General features: G+C 45.4%; 1 protein-coding gene across 4 annotated transcripts in view; it reads right to left on the reverse strand.

The window, feature by feature from the left end:
• Positions 1–12119, reverse strand: part of LOC126999863 (uncharacterized) — a 13176-nt gene extending 1057 nt beyond the window's left edge. The window contains exons 1-2 of one of the 4 annotated variants that reach the window (XM_050862941.1): positions 12027–12119; positions 1–1261 (exon numbers count right to left, since the gene is read on the reverse strand). The exon at positions 1–1261 is cut by the window's left edge and continues 1057 nt beyond it. In XM_050862941.1, coding sequence (XP_050718898.1) covers positions 1–1254 — 1254 coding nt within the window. In that variant the 5' untranslated portion in view covers positions 1255–1261; positions 12027–12119. The other 3 variants (XM_050862940.1, XM_050862939.1, XM_050862938.1) reach the window with 3 other exon arrangements.
• Positions 12120–13997: the final 1878 nt, after the last annotated feature.

Genomic DNA, 13997 nt, shown 5'->3' on the forward strand with positions numbered 1-13997 from the left:
AAACCCTCGCGTGCGGCGCCACGTCAGCTCCTCTTGCAGTGACCAGCCGGTGCCGGCGAGGCTCTGCTCCAGGGCGAGGAGCAGCACGGTGGGCAGGGACACCGCAAGGCCTGTGTTGAGGACGTGTGCCGAAAACATAAGAAAGCCTCCCTCCACCTCCTCCAAGCCAACGTCGAGCAGCCTCCGAGTGCCTGCACCCCCGGAAACTTTTAGGGACGAGCCATCCGCCGGCGCCTCGTCGTGCATGGGCCTGAGGTGGGCGTGGAGGGCGGGCGCGAGGACGAACACACATACCAGTAACTCCGCTGCTGCCGTGGACACACAGAGTACTGTCGAGGGTTCTGTGAAGTGGCCTCTCCACGCACACAGCACCAGCACCAGCACATTCCCCGCCACACCGCCCACCACCACCAGCCCCACCACCACCGCCAGCACGTGCTCGAGGGCGCGGCAGTGCGGCGGAAGGTAGCTCCAGGTCTTGATCACGCCACCACCACCGCCGCCATCACTCCCAGGCTCCAGTGACCACACCACCTCGTAGCCGGCGAAGCACGAAGGCCAGTGCACGTTACGAATGGTCAAGGTGAGTCTGTCCTGGGCCGGGTAATATGGCAGCAGGTACTTGTGGCAGGCGCCGTGTTGGGTCACTGGACTGAACAAGTGAACGGTGAGGCCCTCCACCTCGCGCATAACCACCCGCACCTCCCCGCCGCACACCGCCTCGAAGCAGGCCTCGTCATCCTCCAGCAGCGTCGCCGCCAGCAGCACGTCAAAGTAGGCGTCGTGTGGCGAGGGTTTGGTGCAGCCGTGGTCGTGGAGGAAGACAACATCGTCACCCAGACAAGACGTGATGAACGGTTTCTCCTCGCACTTGCGGTGAATATGGTACTCCCGGCAGAGATGGACGAATCTCTCCTCCCCGACCACGAAGATGGAGGTGTTCCTGAAGAGCATGGTGTGGACGAGGCCGCTGTAGGAGCCGAAGCGGGCGGAGAACAGATACTCGCACCAGAACAAAATCCGGGTAAACGTGATATTCGGATACGCGTGAAAGTGTGCATCATGGTCATGGTCATAGTTATACTCATAGTCCTCGGGGGACGAGCTCACTGGGGCAGGAGACGTGGAGGCCTCCTGCAGGGACGAGGAGCTGCGGGAGTCCGTGGAAGGAAGGGTGTCGGAGAGCGCAGGCCGCCGTGATGCCGCCAACAGCACGCCCACCGCCACCAGGCACCCGGAGCAGGACACGACCATCACGAACCTGAAGGGCGGGGCCATCATGGTGGAGGATCACACACACACACACACACACACACACACACACACACAGTACCTATAGATCGACGATAAAGAGCACTTGCCCATGTCAGGAGGGTACCTGCTGGATTACACACACTCACTCACAAAGCGACGCAGTGCAATGCAAGATCTATTCACTAAACAAGTTCTGTCCAGTCTCGTCTGAAACAGGAATCTTGTGAAGGATCTGGACGTCATCACGGGAGGGGGTGAAGTTACCTTGATACAAATAAAATAGGATATAGTGATCAGTATATTATAGTTCACCTTACCCACTAACACATTTCTCTTGCGCCACACTGCATTTTCTAAAATTTAGGGGTATACTCTGTAATATTATATGATCATAAATAACTGCGGGGAAATAACCAGTTTTCTTATCGTAACTTTGAATTTTACGTACTTACGATTACTCTGGCGATTCACTGCGAGTCTATGAGATTATGTTGTTCCCATGTTATTCTTATGGGATGGTTTGTTCGTTATGATTGTCCTTTCCTATGAAGAAGCATGGGTGCAGATTAACCCCAGGATTAAACAGACATGGGTTACGTGATCATGGCCTCCTAACATAACAGTAACGTTATCAGGCCTACTTCACACACACACACACACATACACACACACACACACCTGAACAGCCGCGTTGACACACCTTCAAACAGAACAGAGGAAGACTGCGGAGAACGGAAAACACTGGGAGTGATGTGTGTGTGTGTGTGTGTGTGTGTGTGTGTCTCTCTCTCTCTCTCTCTCTCTCTCTCTCTCTCTCTCTCTCTCTCTCTGTGTGTCTCTCTCTCTCTCTCTCTCTCTCTCTCTCTCTCTCTCTCTCTCTCTCTCTCTCTCTCTCTCTCTCTCTCTCTCTCTCCAACATACTCCATCATCATCCCTCCACCGCAGTCACACCTCCCTCCGTCCCTCCCTCTCTCCCTCCCTTTCCTGCCACTGTTATCAAGACTCGTGACTCACATCCTTCATCACCACCACCACCACCACTAACACCACCACTACCACTAATACCACCACCACCACCACTACCACCAACACCAAAACCCAGTGTTGTCTTAATATCGCAAGATGGTTAATGGGAACACCTAACATTTGATTTTTCCATTTACTGTTCTAACTTAACCTGTAGTATGAACCTCCGCCACCATCACACGACCACCAACACCACTGCCAATACCACCAACACCATAACCCAGTACTGTACTATATACTCACAAGATAACTAATAAACGACGTATGTTCTCCTATAATTATGTGGGAAGGAGGAATATCCATCATTAGATCATTCAGTTTATCGTTCTATTTTCCCGAAAGCATGAACCCAAGGACCCATATTCCCAAACACTTCGCGACTTACACATCCACATTTGATAAGGCTTCCGTAGTGGTTGTGTCTGTGTGTGTAGGGGGGGGGGGGTTTCCATGGGTAGTTTTATGAGCCTTGAGATGTGAGATAGTTTGACAAGCCTTCTGCACCATGAACGCGAGAAACACACATGAGAACACTACTGAACTCTCTTGTGGCCTTTGGAGTGTGTTGATGTAACAGCCAAAAGCGTCTGAGAATATATTTTATTTTTTTTACAACAAAGGAGACAGCTCAAGGGCACACAAAAAAAGGAAACAATAATATAAAAAAGCCCGCTACTCGCTGCTCCTACAAAGAATCCAAGGAGGTGGCCGAAAGAGGGGTCGATACGGGATAAAATCTATACATTGACGGTGAAGCACAAGGAGAAAGGAGAGGAAGCAGAAGTAGTATAGATGAGTGCATATGCCATAGCTACGCGTTGCCTCGGTGCTCATCTCCGTCGCATTAGCCTTTGAGTCCGTACTTGGGGAAAATGCAGAAGGGGGGAAAGGTGGCGGGGGTTCAAAGAGCAGAGAAAGCAGGTAAAAAAAGGATGCAAGATGCGGATGCGAGGATGCAGAGCGGAAAAACGGATCTAGGAAAGAGAATGTTGAATACGAGAGTTGTGTTCAGAGGCGAGGTACTGTGTCTGAGGGAAAGGGAATATAGACGAAGCGTTGGCAAGAGAAAATTAACGCAGACTTTTCATTTACGGGAGACTTTAAAAAAAAGGAAGTTGTTTAAGAAGAAGCAGAGTGCGTGAGTGTACACAGTGGAGAAAGAGAGAAAAAAAACAAGAAAGAATTTAACAGGGAGGCAACATATAAAACCGAAGGAAGGCAAAATTGGAAGCGCGTGAATGTACATAGTGGAGAAAGAGAGAGAGAAAAAAAACAAGCAAGAAAAACAGGGAAGCTACATATAAAACCAAGGGAAGGCAAAACTGGAAGAGAACATGTAAATTAAGGAAGTGGTGGATGAAGGGGGATCGAACGTGTGTACTATATTCAGGGAGTTGAAAAGAGAGGTTGAAAGATTCGAATGGAGTAATTGGCGAGACGATTCAGATGAGAGGAGTATAAGGGTGGCGACGTGATTGCCTGCGACATAAAGCAACGAGGGAGGAGGAGGAGGAGGAGGAGGAGACATCAGTGTGTGTGGGGAGGGGAGGGAAGGGGGGAGGTGCAAGGGAGGCAGTACGGAGGTGTGGGTGAAGGGGGAAAGGAGTGAGGAAAGATAAACTATTACTCTGTGTGTGGAAGAGATAATTGGAACGCTAAGGAGGAGGAGGAGGAGGAGGAGGAGGGGGAGGAGGAGGAGGAGACGAATGATGAAGAGAAAGTATATCAAACAGAGAAATCATAAAAGAAGCAACAAGACAAGAAACTATGGGCGTGGGTTTGCTAGGTGCTGGTGGTGCTGGTGGTGCTGGTGCTGGTAAAGGGAACGGAGAGGCAGGAGAAGGGATGAAGGATGTAAAGAAGGAGGGAAGGAAGGCATGGCATGTTCGCTGTATCAAGGTCGGAACGTATTGGTAAGTTTGTGGACCAAAATGAGCGTCTGGCTTCTGAAAAGTGCTCTCCCTTAATGCAAAGCAGAGCTAGATAAAAACTCGCTCCGCTCTTCTTCTTAATTATGAAGAAACTCCCGGCCTTTCAAAAAGTTTCTCATTTCAAAAACTTTGTCTTTTTATCCTTAGAGGAGGAAAATTAGAATTTTTTCCTATCAGAGAGCGGAGGATGACTGCTTCTGACGGGGAGGTCCGGGCTGTATCCCTCCCCCCTTCCCTCCCTCCATCCCTCCCCCTCTCTTTCTCCCTTCCTCCCTTTTTTTCCTTCTCTCCGTCTCTCTCTTATCTGGTCATCGCCTTGTTATCTCTTTCTCCGGTGATTCTTATTCTCGGTCCCCGTCTCCGTGTTTGTCAATGTGAAATTATATACATACTTTTTCCTCCTTCCTTCCCTCTTTGCTCTCTTTTCCTCCACACGTTTCTCTCCCACCCCAAATGTAGTCCCTCTCCCCTCTTCGTCCGCTCATCACCCCCATAACTTTTCTCTTAATCTCTACTTTTCTCCCACTACATCTTTTTAACAAGGACGATATACCATATGACCTGAATCCTGACTTATCATTCAGTCCATACCTTTCTTCCTTCAAATTCCCATCTTTTCTTCGTCTCCCTCTTTCTCCACCGAATTTTTTCCTCGCTTCTATCCCCATGCCTTCCTTTCTTCTTTATGTCCTTCCTTTCTTCGTCTCCCTCTTCCTTAACCCCACTCTTCTTCCTCGTTAACATCCACATACCTTCCTTCCTTCTTTACTTCCATCCTTCGTTCCTCTCCCTCTTCATTCCTCCACCTAATTTTTTTCCTCGTCAACATCCAACACCCATTCCCCACCTTCCCATCTACCAACATACCTACCTACATCTACTTAACCCCCCTTCCCTGCAGTCTCCTTCCTTAGTCCTTTTGCCCACTAATTAGATCACTGGGTTAATGGGTCGCCTCGTAGCTAATAGGGATGCAAAAATAAAACAAGGGATATGGAGGTTGGTGACATATATGAATCTCCTCCCCCTTTTTTCCGTCCTTCTTACTTTACCGTCACTGTCCCATTCACACATCTCTATAATAATAAAAATAATAATAATAATAATAATAATAATAATAATAATAATAATAATAATAATAATAATAATACAGTCACTTCTTATTTGTTCTTTCTCCTCAAGTGTAACATAATGAGAAAATGTTAAGGTCAGAAAATGAATATGGAAAAAAAAAAACATCACAAATCTCAAAAATCAAATCCAGCTCCACAAATTGGCAAAGTAAACACCCAAGTATAAAAAAGAAGTTATGTTTCAGAGAATGCTACAATAAAACACACACACACACACACACACACACACACACACACACACACACACACACACACACACACCTCCTGGCTGGGTCCGGTATCAAAGTAAAGAAGTAATTAAACTTTTCGTCAACGGGGAGACTGCGAACGTGTTATACCCCAGCGGCTGTTATCCTTGCTATTTCTTTTTGTATTACTTTATTAACTTCACGCGCGAATAGATTCTCTTTTCATATTTGTTAGTTTTCTTTCGATCCCTCTCCTCTTTCCCATTTTCACTGCCAGTAACTTTTTTGTGTGTGTGTGTACTGGGAATTTGTTTCTGCTAATAGACTCTTTGATTTGGTGCTGTTTTGATAAAGAAATTCTCGAAAAGGTAACGATTGGCACCGATGTAATATATTAAGAGAGGACAAAGAAAGTGAAAGATGGGCATATAAATCATACAAAAATAGCAGTAGTAGTAGTAGTAGTAGTAGTAGTAGTAGTAAAAGTATTATTATTATTATTATTAGCAGTAGTAGTAGTAGTAGTGATAGAGATGGTGGTGGTAGTGGTTTTTAGTAGTAATTGTAGTAGTAGTAGTAGTAGTAGTAGTAGAAGTAGTAGTAGTAGTAGTGGTGGTAGTAGTGGTAGTAGTAGTAGTAGTAGTAGCAGCAGCAGCATTAAGTCTCATCATCTCTTTATTCAATCCTCTTTTGGTCGACGGTCTTTCTAGCCGACTTATCCTCTTTAACCCTTTCAGCTTACTTTCTTTTAATCATTTACGTAATCAATTATTTCCAACCCTCTCCTCACCAATAATGACTCTCTCTCTCTCTCTCTCTCTCTCTCTCTCTCTCTCTCTCTCTCTCTCTCTCTCTCTCTCTCTCGGTCGGGTTAATTCAGCGCTATCGTTGTTCCTCTTTCGGTAATTAATCATCTCGGAACAGACGTGTCACCCCCCCTTCCCCGCTCCCCCTTTGTGTGAGAGAGAGAGAGAGAGAGTAGGGTTAAGGGTAAAAGATCATGACGAAGGTTTTTTTTTTTATTATCAACAGAAGAAAAAAGAAAGAATAGATGGGAAAAAATGTACTACGTAGTTTAAAGTAGATGTGATTCTCTCTCTCTCTCTCTCTCTCTCTCTCTCTCTCTCTCTCTCTCTCTCTCTCTCTCTCTCTCTCTCTCTCTCTCTCTCTCTCTCTCTCTCTCTCTGCTATTTTTTTATCTTTTGCAACATTCGTCAAAAAAATAACTTAAAAAATATGATAAAAAACTGCAACAACAACAACAACAACAAAAACTCAGGTACGAAAAAAAAATCACATTAAAAAATAGTGAGACTGATTATTCACTTTCATTTTTATTTATTTATTTTTATTCAGTTATTACAAACATCATTACCTATTGTACATGACCTGGATGCACACTTTTTCCTCATCTCCACGTGTCAAGGATAATGATGATAATGATAATAATAAAAATAATGATAACTAATAAAGTTTTTTGTTCCCAGGTAACAGTGACCCGCCCCACCAGACACCCTTTACATCCAGGAAGCCCGCCAGTCACCCAGCCACAGCCATCCAGACAGCCATACAACCAGGCAACCAGAAACCCATCCAGTCACCCACCCAGGAATTCAACCCACAACCAACAAGGCCACCAGTCCACCATTAATCCACCCAGAATGTCACCCAACCATATAGCCGACGAACCAGCCACGTAGCCATCCAGCCAGCCATGTTGCAGATCATCCATGTAACCTCTTTCAGCCACCAGTCACTCAGCCACAAATCCAGCCTTCCATCACCTCAAAACCCTGCTATCTAGTCATCCAAGTAATCAGTCAGCCAGTCATCCACTCAAAAAGACATCCAACCAGTCACCCAGAAATACATCCATCCATCCAGCCAGTCAGTCAGTCACCCAGAAAGAGATCCAGCAAGCTATAGTCATCCAACCAGCACGATATCCAGCCATCCAGTCAGCTAGTCAGAAAGAGATCCATCCAGTCAACCACACAGAATGACAACCATCCAGCCAGTCAGTCATCCAGAAAGAGATCCAGCAAGCTAGTCATCCAACCAGCACGATATCCAGCCAGCCAGTCATCCAGCCAGCCAGTCCTCTACCTTCCCCCCAGCCTCCGCCAGCGTGTCAGCCCACTAATGCGGTTATCGGAACATAGATGGCGTCACGGCGGCCATCCATCACCGCCCCGCGACAGTTTTGCATCCCCGAGACCGATAGTGACGAAGCCTTTGTCCCCGGCCATTGTCCCCGCTTCTGATATCGCCTTGCCGACGCACCTCCCTTCCTCCCCTCCCTTCCTTTATTCTCTTCTTCCCTACCTTCGTTCCTTCCTTCCCTTCCTTCCTTTCTTCTCTCCCTTCCTTCCTTTCCTCGTTTCCCTCTTTCCCTACCTCCCTGCTTTCCTTCCTTACCTCAATCTCTTAGTTCCTACCCTTCCTTTCCTTTCTCAGTGCCCTCTCTCCCTCCCTTCCTTGCGTTCCTTATCTCCCTTCCCTCTTCTAGTTCCTCTCTTCCTTCCTTCCCTTCACTTCTTCCTTCCCTTCCTCACTCACTTCACACCTCTTCCCTTCCTCCCTCCTCTCAACTCAATCATCTTCCCCTTCACCTTTCTCTCCCTTCGATTCTCTCTTTCAGTTTAGCCTTCTCTCTATCTTTATTTCTACCTCCTATCCTTTATATTTGCCGCCATCTATATCTCCTTCTTTACCTCCCTGCGTCTTTCCTTCATTCTATTTGTCTTCCCTTTTTTTTTCTTTTCATTCATTCGTCTCCTTTTATATACCTTCACCGTCCAGCTAGCTTTTCCCTTTTCTTTCCAACGGTTATTTCTTTTACTTTTTGCTTCTTTCTTCCACCGTTTTTTTCCTCGTTTTCTAATCCTTTTCCTCCTTTTCCCTCTTTCTTTCCTCTTTACATCTCTTTTTCCTCTATTTTTTCTTTCCTGTTCTTCTGAGTTTCTGTCCTGTATTTTTTTCCACCCAGTCAGAAACTAATACTTCCTCCATTTCTCTTTTCCATATACGTTCATTCCTCTTTCATCTTCCTCACATACACCTTCGTTTCCCTACACTTCTCTCTCTCTTTCTATTTATATATCTCTATCTTCTTTCTCTCCGACTGCCTTCATTTTCACTACCCTTCTTTCTCTTCTTCCCAACTTCGCTTACTCCCTCTCCCTCCCCTTCTTCATCACATACATCTCTTCTACTTGGCCACCATCACCATCACCACCACCACCATCACTACCATCGTTAACATCACCACCACCGCCACCACCACCGGAACTTGCATTCTCCCTTCATCACCCTTTCTTCCTCCTCTTTCCCTCCAAAATCACGTTCCATCGCCACTATCATCACCATTACCATCACCAGAGAGAGAGAGAGAGAGAGAGAGAGAGAGAGAGGGGCGGTGAAGTGGGGGAGAAAATTAAGGAGAGGAAGGGAATGGAAGAAAAGAGGCAACAGAAAGGGAATTACAATGACGGTAAAGATTATTCAGAAAAAAAATAGGAAAGTTGAGGAAGACGGGAATTAGGGAAGAAGGGAGTGAACTGAAGGGAGAGGAGGAGGAGGAGGAGGAGGAATGCAGTGTGAAATAATGGGGATGGGACTGTGGAAAGGGAGGGAGGGACGAAGGAAGCGAAAGGAAAGGAATAGATGAAAAGGGAAGGGAAGAGAGGAGAAGGGAGAGGAAGGAGAAAGAAGGATATGAAAGGGAAGGGAAAGGGAAGGATGGAAGAAGCGAAAGGAGAGGAAAAAATGGATGAAAAGGAAAGGGAAGAGAAGAAAAGGGAGAGGAAGGAGAAAGAAGGATACGAAAGTTAAGGGAAAGAGAGGAAAAAGGAGGATATGAATGGAAGGGAAGAGAAGGAAAGAAATAATAAAAAAATGAAGGAAATGAAAAGAAAATAAGGAAAAGAGATAGAGATATAGAGGAAGGAGGAGGGAAATGGAAAAGGAGAGGAGATAAATATATGGAGAGGAAAGGGGAAGGAAAGAGAAAACATCAAAAGAAAAGAAAGGAAAAGAAATAAGGAGGAGGAATTGAAGGGAAGGGAAAAGGAGGAAAAAGGAGGATATGAAAGGAAGGAAAGAGAAGGAAAAAAAATAATAAAAAAAGTAGGCAAATGAAAACGAAGTAAAGAAAAGAGATAAAGACAAAGAGAAGAGGAGGAAAATGGAAAAGGAAAGGAAACAAATATATAGAGAGGAACGGAGAGGGAAAGGGAAAACATCAAAGAAGAAAAGAAATAAGGAAGAGGAATTGGAGGGAAGGGAAAAGGAGGAAAAAGGAGAATATGGAAGGAAGGGAAGAAAAGGACTAAAGCAATAAAAAGGGAAGGCAATGAAAACGAAGTGAGGAAAAGACATAAAGACAAAGGAAAGAGGAGGGAAATGGAAAAGGGAAAGAGAGAAATATATGGAGAGGAAAGGGGAGGGAAAAAAAAACATCAAAAAGAAAAAAAAAGCTGGAAAGAATCCAAGAAAAGGGAAAAATAATACTAATTTCCACTGAACACAGAATGAGAATCTATTATATTCCATCCATTTATTTTCTTGTTCTTTATGGCTAGATGTTGTTTCTCTCTCTCTCTCTCTCTCTCTCTCTCTCTCTCTCTCTCTCTCTCTCTCTCTCTCTCTCTCTCTACTCGTATATGTGTGTTTGTGTACATTTGTGACCCCCACGATCAAAACAACACACACGTCACCGCACTCCCACGCCAACTGTCACACACACACACACACACACACACACACACACACACACACACACACACACACACACACATGGTCACTACTCCACCACACTCCACATGTTGACTCCCCATGGGTCAGGACGGCGAACACAGCTCGGCGACATCGTAACCTCTGAAGGGCTCTATACACAGCCCATCCAGTCAACGAACTGGCAAATATAAAACAACAACAACAACAGACTCAGGCTTACTCACTGCACTCACGCCCCTACGGACATACTCACATCCTTCCTAAGACACATTTACTCCCCCTTTTTCCCCTCACCTCAGATCTTCATGTCAAGTATTTTTTCTTTATATTTCGCCTTTGCTCAACTCCCCCCTCCAACACCCACCCACACACACACACGAACAAACACTCATGGTCTTCTGTGACAATAAACATGGATGAGTAATACAAATGAAAATAGGGTTAACACATGCGTAGGTTTAATTCATCTACGCTCATACAACTGAGCCAATTTTGCGAGACAATTCCACTTAAATCACCGGAAGATAGTTATACAGCACTGCAGTCCATTATTAACACTTTCCCTATATTCATTGTACTTATTTTTTTCTCTTCTTTCCTCCCTTCATTTCTTCCTCTCAATCACATCTCCTTCCCCCTCACTCTCGTTCCTCCCTTCCATATTAATCATCACTTTCCGTTCTCTGATTGGCCAAATCGACTGCTATTATTTACCATTTTAATTCACAATCAGGTTTTTTTTTCGAAGTGGAGGTCTAGCTAAAGCATCTGGAAGCTCTCGTGATAGGCAGTACTGTGTGTGTGTGTGTGTGTGTGTGTGTGTGTGTGTGTGTGTGTGTGTGTGTGTGTGTGTGTGTGTGTGTGTGTGTGTGTACGTAACTGGTGCCAGGCTCGTTCCCTCCTTCCTTCCTCGCATTATCTTCAAGTAATAACGTTAGGAGACAAATTCTCTCATTCTCCCCACCTCTCCCTGTTCTTACTCTCTCCCTCTTTCCCTTCCCATCTTCCTCCCTTCCCAGTTATCACTCTCTCCCTCTTTTCCTCCCTTTCTTCATTCCATTTGATTCCTCTCCTCCCTGAACTTACTCTCTCTTTCTCGCTTCCATCCCTATCTTCACCCCATTCAATTCCTCCCTTTTTTCCTGTTCCTACTCCCTTTTCTTCCCCTTCTTTCCATCCCCCCTTCGATTTTTCCCTTTTCCTATTTCTGCTCCCTCCCTTTTCTTCCCTCTCTATCTTCCTTCCTTTCGATTCTTCCTCTCCCCAGTCCTACTCCTCTCTTCCTCGCTCCCTTCCTCCTCAATTTCGATTCCTCTCCTCCTCTTTCTCTCTCCCTCCTATCTTCCCAACTCATTTTCTCCCTCTCCCATCTTCCTCCCCTTCGATTCCTCCCCTTTCCTCCCCACCGTGACTCCTCGTGTCGCCCCCCGCCAGGCCGCACAATGAGGGGCGTGTCCAGTTCTCGCCTGACACGGCCAGACACGCGCCCATTTCCCTTGCATGGGCGCCCGGGGTGAGGGAAATGGTTTGAGGCAGTCACCCCTTTCTGCCCCGCCCCGCCCCCCGCCGCCACAGAAAATGGGAATCACTACTGGGTTGTCTGTTTCTGAGGGAAGGGCGCGAGGGAAAAATACAAGTGTGATGGTGATAATAATAATGATGAGAGAGAGAGAGAGAGAGAGAGAGAGAGAGAGAGAGAGAGAGAGAGAGGAAAGGGTGTATTTATGTGGATAATTGTATTGCTACGTAACACTCACCCGTCGTCCCTGGGCCCCGGGGGAGGAGAGGCTGGGGTGTGTGTGTGTGGGGGGGGGGCACCTGGGGGCCCGCCATGTCCTCGTAGGCACCACCCACCTGGAGAGAAAAGAGGTCACGTGTCAAAAAAAATAATAACAAGAATAACAATAAAAACAACTATTCCATTTGCTGTCACTAATATTACTGGAACAAAATCAACAACTCACATAATAATAATAATAATAATAATAATAATAATAATAATAATAATAATAATAAAATAATGGTCATCTGCTACTAATAAAATTCTTGCGTGGGTGTTACGGTCTGCACGAGGAAAGGTAAGCAGTAATAATGACGATGACAACAACAACAACAACAACTACATGATGATCAAATGTGCCTTTTTTTGTGTGTGTCGCCCGTCGCCGTTATGTTTATTCAGCTAATCCATGTTTTACTTTGTTCCCTGATATGATTAAAAATGAAAACCTACTGAAAATAACATCAAACAGGTATATACATAAATTCAGTCTCTCTCTCTCTCTCTCTCTCTCTCTCTCTCTCTCTCTCTCTCTCTCTCTCTCTCTCTCTCTCTCTCTCTCTCTCTCTCTCTCTCTCTCTCTCTCTCTCTCCCTTTTCTTCTCTTCTTCATTCACTCCCCCTCAAACACTAATCTATATACCAATCCTATTTCATTTCCTGCTAATCTTACTTTCTCCTTTCCCTTCCTCCCCTTATTCCCTATCCCCCCTTACGCCTCCCCTCCCTTCATCCCCCTACCCCCTTCCTTATCCCCTGCTTCCTCATACCCCTTACCCTCACTCCCTCGCCCCATACTATTCCCTGTCCTGTGTTGCCTGTTCATTCCCCCCCCCCCCATCCCCTCCCCCCGCGATATAATGGCCACTATTCAATAAGTCGCACCAATAACAGCTGGACGCAGAACCTATTTCCTGCGCACAATGGCCACGGAGATTAACAAGTGACAGTCGACAGGTAGGGGCCAGGTGGAGGGAGAGAGAGAGAGAGAGAGAGAGAGAGAGAGAGAGAGAGAGTGTATGGTATGTCATTATAATCCCTGCGTCATGCAATCATAATGAACGAGCTGCCCAACATTGCGTGTCATGGAAACGGTTGATGCATCCACGACAGCAACTGAGGTTTTGTTTTTCCCATTAACAACACTGGTATTTGTTTTCATCTACATCTGTGTGCCTAACGCCCTCCCTTCCCGTCCATGAAGGGGTACAGGGGTTAAATTCCCTTGTGAATTAAAATCATTAATTCTTCAACAGGCTTACGATATTTGATTAGCATTACCGAATGACAGCTTCAAAATGACATATAATAGAAATCGTATATGTGAAATTTTACCAGCTTCTCATATGATAGTTAAAAATATCAACTCAAACCTGGATGATTTCTGCCTAGAACGTATCGTCTGAAGGATAGGACAAAGTTGCACATAGTATTTGTTTTATAACAGGTAAACAAGTATAAAGGGCCAGACGTGATCCTATCACTGCAGTAAATATTCCATGTAATATTCCAACATTTTATTAATTGAACTTGCTGTCGTGTTCTATGGTCTTATTTTTTTTATATATATATATACATGTTTTACTTGATTTTCTCTCATTTTCCTCCTCCAAGAATGCTCCAAGAACACACTATGACAAACGATACTTTTGTAGGTCACGGCGAAGCTTAATTCTACACTGCTTTGCCTGCTGCAGACTGCTGGGTTGATTACGTTGCCGATGACAAATAAAACTGACCAGAGGAGCCTGACTGCGTGATACGAGTCACGCTCGACCCCTACCAGATCATGGAGAGTTTTCCACACACAGCCACACACACAAAAAAGGCAGACACTCATAAAAACATCGAGGTACCTCTGAAACTAAATTATTTTTCGTCATCTTTCGAATGGGCGCTTCGTGTCTCTGGTATCATCATCATATTAAACTTTTCTTATTGAGTCCTTG

The sequence above is a fragment of the Eriocheir sinensis genome, chromosome 17, assembly GCF_024679095.1.
Source record: "Eriocheir sinensis breed Jianghai 21 chromosome 17, ASM2467909v1, whole genome shotgun sequence".
Classification (NCBI taxonomy): domain Eukaryota; kingdom Metazoa; phylum Arthropoda; class Malacostraca; order Decapoda; family Varunidae; genus Eriocheir; species Eriocheir sinensis.